This window comes from Myodes glareolus, chromosome 11 (assembly GCF_982192425.1).
Source record: "Myodes glareolus chromosome 11, mMyoGla1.1, whole genome shotgun sequence".
Lineage (NCBI taxonomy): Eukaryota > Metazoa > Chordata > Mammalia > Rodentia > Cricetidae > Myodes > Myodes glareolus.
Window position 1 is genome coordinate 53,931,071 of NC_142036.1, and position 9,858 is coordinate 53,940,928.

At 43.9% G+C, this 9,858-nt stretch overlaps 1 protein-coding gene across 2 annotated transcripts in view; it reads left to right on the plus strand.

Annotated features, from left to right (window-relative positions):
- The window catches only part of Rtn1 (reticulon 1), a 213,988-nt gene extending 204,970 nt beyond the window's left edge, over positions 1-9,018 (plus strand). For both annotated transcript variants that reach the window (XM_048415626.3, XM_048415627.3), the window contains 4 exons: positions 1,017-1,086; positions 1,880-1,926; positions 2,012-2,070; positions 8,212-9,018. In XM_048415626.3, coding sequence (XP_048271583.3) covers positions 1,017-1,086; positions 1,880-1,926; positions 2,012-2,070; positions 8,212-8,254 — 219 coding nt within the window. In that variant the 3' untranslated portion in view covers positions 8,255-9,018. The remainder of the gene's footprint in view (positions 1-1,016; positions 1,087-1,879; positions 1,927-2,011; positions 2,071-8,211) is intronic.
- The last annotated feature ends 840 nt before the right edge of the window (positions 9,019-9,858 follow it).

Here is a 9,858-nt window from a genome sequence, read left to right on the forward strand (position 1 = left end):
TGGTGACCCCAACCATATATTTATTTCCCTTTCTACTTGATAACTGTAATTTCCATGCTGTTATGGGTTGTAAATATCTGTGTTTACCCATGGCCTTTGGGGGTGCAACCCATAGGTTGAGAACAACTAATCTAGTGGGTTTCTTTGGACAGGCTGTTTGGATCTTCCCGTGACTTCCTGATAAAACCCAAATCATTGAAACAACATTCAGCAAACCCTTGAGCAGAGTGGGGGGCAGAAGGGGAGGTGGTCGTGAGTGTTCTGTCTGTAAAGAGTGCTTTTACACACTGTCGCTGGGGTCGCATGCCAGGGCTTGCCTAGTGATTGTTCAATGAGTCAGAGGGAGCAGTGGGAGATGAGGGCTTGACCTTCCAGGTGAATCCCCAGAGCAGGAACTGACTGCAGATACTTAGAGACGTGTCAGATGATGACAGTTGCAGACTGTAATGTAACAATAGTGGGCCACAGCAGAGGTCAGCAAACCTCCTCTGTAAAGGTCAAAAAGTATCTGGTGCTTCAGGCCCTGTTATCCCTACCCAACTTTAGCATTGCAGCACAAAAGCTGCAAAAGACAATCCATCAATGAAGGGCTGTGACTGTGAACCAATAAAACTTTATTGATGGACACTGAAAAATTAAATTTCATATAAATTCACAGATCATTGAATACTTTTATTATTTAAACTGACTATTTAAAAATGTAAAAAACCCTTCTTAACTCCTGGGGCCTTATAAATACAGGCCAAGAGCTACAGTGTGCCAAATGCTTAGCTTAGCCTATGATTTCATTGGGTCCCTGGAATCTTACAACAGCATGGTCCAAGGTCTCCAAGAGACCAGGATGAATACCTACCTCACTAAGCTTTCATTAATCCATTTCCTGTTACCCCCTCATTCTAGTCATTAGGGAGAAAACCTGAAATGCTAACTAAAACAGTTAAGATCCCAACTCAGGAAAGATGTGGAGTCCATCTGGGAGGTATGGTGGTGGGCTCTGACAAGCCTTTATTCTTAAGTTTGCAGTCCTCATGTGGCTCCTGACTTACGTTGGCGCGCTCTTCAATGGTCTGACCCTGCTGCTTATGGGTAAGTGCTTCCTGAGCCCCCCCACCCTGCAGACACGCTGCTCCCGTGGCTGTCGGCTTTCAGCTTCGTGGTAGATTGCTAGGAATGAACATTGGACACCCCCCAAATGAAGGGCATCTCCCTTTGAACTGTAGTTCAGTTAACGATGAAATTTTGTTCTTTTGTTTTTCCAGACAGGGTTTCTCTGAGTAGCCCCAGCTGTCCTGAAATTCACTGTATGAACCAGGCTGGCCTTGAACTCAGTGATTCTCCTGCCTCTGCCTCCCAAGGGCTGGGATTAAAGGTGTATGCCACCATTATCAGGCTAATAATGGATTTTTAATTGTGCTTCCCCCAACCCCCAGCCATATCACTAAATTGCCTTCTAGTATATATACTAGTATATATACTTCTTGTATATATACTATAGTATATATATTATATGTACTATATACTATACTGTATGTACTATATATACTATATACTATATATAGTATATATATACTAGAAGGCAATTTAGTTATATATATATATATATATATATATATATCTACAGTGGCAACTATGGGTGAATCAATTGTCATCTTGAAAGGGCACCTTGCACCCTCGTTCTAGGAATAATGATATATCTACAGAGGGCTCTGCCTTTTATTTTTCTTACACATTGCTCTGCCATCTTTTATCTGCGGTGCTCTTTTCTTTTTCCCAAGAATGCTACAGTTTCATGAGTATGAAAATTGTGTCGATAAACTTGCACCTGTTACTAGTTTCAGAGTTCTAAAGATGTATTTGCTTTGTTTTGTTTTTACCCCAGCTGTGGTTTCGATGTTTACTCTACCCGTGGTGTATGTCAAGCACCAGGTGAGTTGTACGTGGAGTCAGACATTCATGTGAAATGTTGACCTCACCATCTTCGGGTGTGCTCATGATTTTCTTCCCTTTCTAGGCACAGATTGACCAATATCTGGGACTTGTGAGGACTCACATAAACACTGTCGTGGCGAAGTAAGTTCCATGGTGGAGTTTGCAGAAAGGAGTCACGGTCTGAAGCAGGCACGGGAGTGGATTCGTTAGATGTAATTTAGAGAAAGCAAAATAATAGGTTGTTATAGTCTATTCCTTTGAGTCATACATTCATTCTCATCTCAGTTATATTATTTCAGAAATGAGTATAATTTTCAAACCCTCAATTAAATAAAACTGTCAATGGTTTATTTCAGGTACCATACATAATGAGAATATTTTAACAAGTTAGTAATACTAAACTCTCCCCAAGGGCTGGCCCATGTTCAAGAACAAGATGGCGGGGAGAAGGAGGGAAATCTGATTCAGAAAAGGTTAAATGAACGGTCACACTGAACACATTTAATGAACACTTCAGTCTCCTGAACAGTGCACACTACTAATTTTAAACCAGTAACTTACTTTTAAAACTTTAGAATCCATGAATAATTTGTTCCCTAAATATTTTTGTTACACTTTTTGAACACCGCAAGTTTGTATTTGGGTCACACCACTGCTTTTTAGCCTTCTGCTTCTAACAGACCCTGCTTTATGGAGCCGCCTATAAGACATTTTAGAGATAAAGATACCAGGCTTACGCGTCCACAGCTAACATGGTCAGTTGGCTTGGTGATTTCCCTAGCTCTCACCTTTGTGGTTTTAGGTTTATTGTCACCTAGAGTGATAATTGTGTTTCATTGTTAGTCAAAAAAAAAAATAAGTACAATTTGAACTATCCTTCAGCTACAGATTTGTGTCATAAAGGACTGGAATTTGTCAGTATCAACTCCATTTAGTAATCAAATAATTATGTGGCTGGTCCTAGGCGATGGCTAGATGTAGGCTATATGTAATTTCCTTCTATGTCCTCCTGCCCTGCATCTCAGGCCAGCAGCTGCCTTTTCTCTTGATGCATAGGATAGTTTGACTTTCACTGTGCCCTGTTTACTCTTCCCCTTAAAGTCATGCAGATCTCTGCCAGGTTCCACGCTCAGTTTGTAGGTGTAGCAATTCTCAGCATGTTGCACGATGGCTGAAAACATCGCCTGGAACCCACATAAGCTGCCTTAGCCAGCTCAGTGAAAACCAGCAGATAGAGAAGGAACGTCACCCCGTTGCTTTAGGTGACGAAATGACAGAATGTCATAGCATGGAAAGTGGTGGCTCTTAGCCTAGAATCAGTTCAGAGGTGGAGACTCTGAAGCCTATAGCATTAAAATTTCTGGGCTTGATGGGCTGTAATTTACATTTTAATGAAGTTCCCGGCAACGCTTGGGAAGCTAGGGCTATGCTAGAACATCTAGCACCAGAAAGCCAGAGTGGGAATTTGAAAACTGGAACTAGAAGTTATGAGGAAATTACGTCTATTTCTTTTGTTGGTGGGGGTGGGGGTTGGATACTTAGTTATAAAGAGAGGGGTGGGGGTTGGATACTTCGTTCTAAAGAGAATGTTACTTATTTTGCTGAGGTGACACGGAAAGGGTAAAGATGATTGATTCCAGCTGTGTGGAATTCTGTTGTCAGAACAGTGAGGAAATGGTAGTTCTTCCTGAGAGTGGGTAACGGATGCCATTCGGCCTGGACTGTGGAGTGTGGATCAGCGTTCATCCAGAGGGTGGCAGGGAGAAAGACGCTGCACTCTGATCTCAACCCAACACAAAATGGCCTTCGGTGCTTCTAAGTAGTGGGCTGATGTCTCGGAATTGCAATTTGTGGAAATCACAATCTAGTGAGAGAATTGGAATGGGGAGACTCGAAATGTGGCTGTCAACCCAGAGGCTATCACAGGTCACACTGATCGATTGGACACTGGAGAGCTAAAATAAGGGAAAGTAAAATGGCAGAAAATTAAATATAATGTATATACAGATATATAAAATATAATTGTTAAATTATAGTTGAAATCAAAACTATGAAAACAACATGTCTCCCAAGATAATGGATAAGATATTGTCTGTCATCTTTACTATATATCTCCATTTTCTTTTACATAAGGACACAAGAAAATTGACTTCATGAAACCGGAACAACCATGGTTAGAGGAATCCATAACCTTTCTTCATTTAGTGACAACATTCTGAGAGCCCACATTTTCCTTGAAAATGGACATTTGTTCTCAGTCGAAAACTAGGACACCTCATGCTCAGTTTCAGTACACAGGGTGTTCCAGTCGTGGGTTTATTAGATAACACCCAGAGATCTTGGCCATAAACCTGCAGGCATTCATAGCCACCTAGACTGTAACCCACCTGGCCCTATAGGGGCTGTAATCCACCTGACCCTATAGAGGCTGTAACCCACCTGGCCCTATAGGGACTGTAATCCACCTGGCCCTATAGAGGCTGTAATCCACCTGACCCTATAGAGGCTGTAACCCTTCTGATTCTATAGGGGCTGTAACCCTTCTGATTTTATAGGGGCTGTAACCTATCTGACCCTATCGGGGCTGTAACCCACCTGACCTATGGGGGCTATAAATTATAGTGCAAAGGACGTTCACTGATCTATCACATATCTGCCTGGGATAAAGTAATGTGACACTGGATTCTATCACCTTTAGTCTTATTACTTCTCATGACTGGAGAGATAAATCAAAGATGTATGCCAACACTCTGGGTGGCCTGAAGCTTCTAGTAAAAGCAAATTCGGAAGAGGGCTAGCTCAAGATTCAAAATAAACCCAGAGATCTTGACTAAGTTTCAGTGCTAAACTAAGTGAAAAAAATAAAACAAGCAAGAGAAGTAAAGTCCCATGTTTGGATTTCCCCAAAAATAGACAACAGGGTGAGTGCTGGTGCAGAAATGGGGTGTGGGGATTGATTCATCAGTCCTAGTCAAGCATGGGTCAGTCCTGTGCTCAGGCATCTCTTTAAAAAAATGGATGCAAGTTTAAATGCTACTGGTGCAAGACTGAACCCCACAGCTAAAGAGAATGTGGCCACTATTATTGCCTATTACTTATTCCGTGTCTGAGCTCACACATGTCGGGACTGGCCTCTTGTTTCCATACTGAGGCTGGACCCCAGGCCTCACTCAGGTCAGCTCTATCTCTGAGCTCCCGCCCCACTCCTCTTTTTACTGTTGATTTTAAGACAGGCTCTGTCTAAATTGCAAGGGCCGGACTTGAACGTACAACCCTCTGCCTCTGCCTCTGCCTCTGCCTCAGCCTCAGCCTCTTGAGTAGCCACACCGCTACGTATGTGGTGAATTGGCCATTTTTAAAAGATGCACTGACACACTGGAGTAATGTCACAAAGATCAGCGGGGCACCAAAGTATTGGCAATCTGGCAATGATAACCAGTGGAGACCAACATCACTCATTAATGTGGTTACCCTTGAAAGGATACAATAGCAATCTTCAAGAATCTGGAGGTCTGGCTCTGTGAAGGAATGGCTGGGTTTCTCCCTCTCTCCTTCCTTCCTTGCTTGCTTGCTTCCTTCCTTCCTTCCCTCCTCTCCTTCCTTCTTTCCTTCCTTCCTTCCTTCCTTCCTTCCTTCCTTCCTTACTTCTTTTCTTCCTTCCTTCCTAAAATTGAGTGGAAATTCCAGCTCTTTGGATTCCAGTGAAACAGGAGGAGAGAGAGTAGCAATAATTAAAGCTGTTTAGCAAGGACATCAGTGCCTTATGAGCACTGATTTCCCTGAGAGTCACTTACATCTCCAAGCAGAAATCAGTTGACCACTGCCGCTTAAGTTTTCCTCAGCTCCTCGTCTTCCCACCCACCGCTCATCTGCTCCTATAGCTTCAAAAGCTGTCTCCAGATCTAGGGCTCTGTCTTAGTTAGGGTTTCTATTGCTGTGATAAAACACCATGACCAAATAGCAAGTTGGGGAGGAAAGGGTTTATTTAGTTTACATTTCAGCATTGCTGTTCATCACCAAAGGAAGTCAGGACAGGAACTCAAACAGGGCAGGACCTGGGGGCAGGAACTGATGCTGAGGCCATGGAGGGGTGGTGCTTACTGGCTAGGTGAGACTGCTTTCTTATAGAACGCAGGACCATCAGCCCAGGAAAGGTACCACCCACAGGGGTCTAGGCCTTCTCTTATTGGTCACTAATTGAAACAATACTTTGTAGCTAAATCTCACGGAGGCATTTACTCAACTGAGGCTCCTTCTTCCCTGAAGATTCTAGCTTGTGTCAGGTTGACACAAAATCAACCAGTACAGGCTCTGTACTGTATCTGCATCCCAGACCTCCTGTGCTGAGACTCCCTTCTCTCTGTCTGCTTATTAGATGTTTTCCTCTTGTATGTCCCATAGCCTTTTAAGATTCCCATGGCCAAATGTTTTGAGCTGGACCTCCGAGTCTGGTTGGCTTCTGTCCTCGGCATCTTGATAGATGCCATTATCATGGTCATCATGGCTCATACCATAAGCCAAGAGATCTACCTTATTCTCCCTTTGTGCTCTGCCCACACAGCATTCAGTCTATGCACAGATCCTTGCAGTACCATCTCCAAACTAAATCTCAGACTGTCGACCTATCTGTTTCATGTCTACTGCTCTATCCTGGCCGTTACCCACTGGCAGCTGTACCTCTTCAGCTTTCTCTGTCTCCATTATTGCTTCCATCCTCATCCGCCCTGTTATTTTCCACACAGTGACCATCATGATTCTTTTAAAAATATGAATCAGGTAGCATCATCCCCCTGCCATTCATGACTTCCCATTATCTAGAATAGAATCTAGATAACGTCCTAGCCCCTAAATACTAACACCATTACTGCCTGCTTTTTGGATCTGCCACCTCCACATCTAAGCTCCTTCTGGGCCGCTGTACTTGCTGCATTTTCTGCCTGAAATCACCAGCTCTCGGCCTGTTGGCTCCTGCCTGGGTTTTGGGCATCTGTTTCTCAGCTCAGTACTTCTAACGTGGGCTCCACCCACTTCCCCATAGCTCCCCCCTCATTTCCTACCACATTGTCTTGCATTGTTTTATAACATTTACCACCATCTGAACTTCTTGTCTCCTTGCCTGTTTCACCCTCTTCCACACTGATGAGAAGGAAAGTGCCACAAAATCATCTTGTTCCTCTGTAGAACACTAAATCCTAGAATGTTGAAGGTTGCCTAGTGCAGAGAAGATGACAGTTCTAGTCTGCATGCTGACCTCATAATACTAATAAACAAACTCATAAGATTAATAAACAGAAACCTTCCAGAGCGATACCATCCTAAAATGCTAACAGATACCATGGCTGCCTTACAGAGTTTTACTGCCTTGGCAATATCTGGTGATGTGCATGTTAAAGATAATTTTCAAGGGAAATAGCTCAGTCAGTAAATTATTTGCTACTCAAGAATAAAAACCTGCTTTTAAGAAATCAGGCACAGTAGTGAGCATATCTAATCCAGTGCTAGTGATGTAGAAGCCAGGCAGAACCCTGGGATTCGCCACCCAGTTCAGCTTAATCTGCAGGCCTCGGGCCAGTGACAGATCCTGTCTCAAAAGGCAAAGAATGTCACCAGAAATTGGGCCCTTGTCTCCACATACATATATATGCACTGCAGACAGACAGACATGCACAAACAGACAGACACACACACACACACACACAAAGATAGCTCTCTGAACTGTGAAGAAGGTTCATTCGATGAATGAGGAGCAATAGTTAGGATGAAGACCCAGGCCACTTTTGAGTATTTCGTCACATGTGGTTAAAGAGAATCCCTTGCCAGAAACCACCTCAGTTCACGCTCGTCTTCCTAGTATAGTCACTACATCCTCCTCTTCCAGAAGTGCCCACGGTTGAGTGACCCGTGGTGACTCTATCACAGCTTCTCGCCACTCTATCACAACGTCCTTCTGTAGAGAAGCTGTGATAGAGTCACCACCAGCCCCTAAGGAAGTCTTCTATCTCTACACAAGACTCACAACTTCTCGTGAACGAAGTCACCTTGGCCGTCCCATCTACTAAAAAGTTGTGCCAAAGAATGCAGCTCCCTTGTCTGGGCACCATCCAATTTTTACTTCCTTTTTATTGTTTCATAAGTGTTCCTAGAGACCCGCATATTACACTATGTTTTTCTAGAATAATCTTACAATTTGGTGACTCAGCTAGTAAAGCCACAATAATGAATACATAAAATGATGTTGTATGTACCGCTTGCAATGTAACCCTTTGGTTTTTGCCCTTTTAGGATCCAGGCTAAAATCCCTGGCGCCAAGAGGCACACCGAGTAGACGGTTATCCCAGGAGAAGCTGGACGCAAAAGGGGGTGTCCGAAGTGGTAACAGCTCTCTTCTTACTCATGACTGCAGATTGATTGTTTCCCCTTTCCCAGTATCATAATCTTAGCGGCAACCTTTCCGACAGGCGTTTTCAGGCTCTTCCTGTACTCTTAGGAGATTTGAATCCCTTGTGTCGAGCACTGAAGTATAGAGAAAAGTGTGTTAGGTGTGGTTTTTAATTTTGTGTTGCTAAAAAAAGAAAAGTGCATGATGCTGCGAGCCCACGTCCTTCCTTCCTCCCTTGGTGTTCTCTCTGCAATGCTTCCGTAGCTTCTACCGTCCCCGTGGCTAGGCCTTTCTTGCCAAGTGCGCTGACACAACAGTGGCAGTCGCTTATCTTGTCCTTGGGTTGCTGGTTGGATTCATCTTTAATAACACTATATAGAACTGTAGGCCAATGTTTTAGCATTTTTCCAACACACACAACATAAAAAAAATAATATAAAGCAGTTGCCCGTACATATGGTAATCAGTTTTGTATCACGTAAAATGATGACATTAAGAATAAATCCAAAATGAACACACAGTACTTTTCTTGTATGGGATGGCTGTGCTGTGCTGATTTACATGTATGGTAACTGAAAGGTGCCAGCATGTCGACTTTATTACGATTTGTATTACTTTCTCTGTAGTTCCTAGTGGACTTCGTCATGGACTCTGGATATTTGCACTTATGTACTTGATACTGAATGCATCAATAAATGTGACTAAATGTAGACATTTCTCCCTGTCTTGTGGTGATCTTGCTGGAAAATGCAAAAGCTGGAAAAGATATAAAGAAGACGTTACTTGAGGATGAGCCGGGAGGGCTGACTGAGGTCAAGCGTTCAACTGGCTCCCATCTGCAGAACTAAAGGGTCCAAGTCTCAGCTGGGGCTGCAGCTTTGTGGTGCTGCTTATAGCAATCACCATGAGACCCCGCTGTGTGCACAGCATGATGTCAAAGGTCACAGTCACCCTCCCATCGTGCTAAGTTTTCCAAACTCAGCATCTTGTAGAGATTCATAGGCACTTTCCGGGGAGAGGGGACAGGGTTTCACGTAGCCCGGGCTGTTCTCAATTTATTAGAAGACCTCCTGATCCTCTGGCCCCTGTCTAACAAGTGCTCAGATCGCAGGCGAGTGGCACCATGTCTGGCTTTGGGGTACTGAGGTGGTAACCCAGAGTTAGTGCTAGGCAAGTGTGCTCCTGGGCATCCTTGGCAGTCCCTCTTCTGTACATTCTGTTTCCTAGTTGGAATCAGAAGTCTAAGAGGAAGAGGTGCAATAGCAGCGGTTGAAGGGAGTACCAATGGGGGAAGCAAGGCGATATGGTGTGTGAAAAGCTGCCCTTCAGCATTACAGTTGGGGCCAAGAAGTATTTAGTTAGCAAAGTGGCATAGAACCGACACAAGCCACTTGATGTCATGAAGCTGGCATCTCGGTGTTGGGCACAGGACAGTGCCTACGGGTAACTGCTAACTAGACCGAGGATGGTGCGAAGTCAGAGCTGCCATGGATGCATGCTCCAGCCCAGAGTGCAATGCTCAGGGAAGCAGAACTGCATGGCTGGGTTTC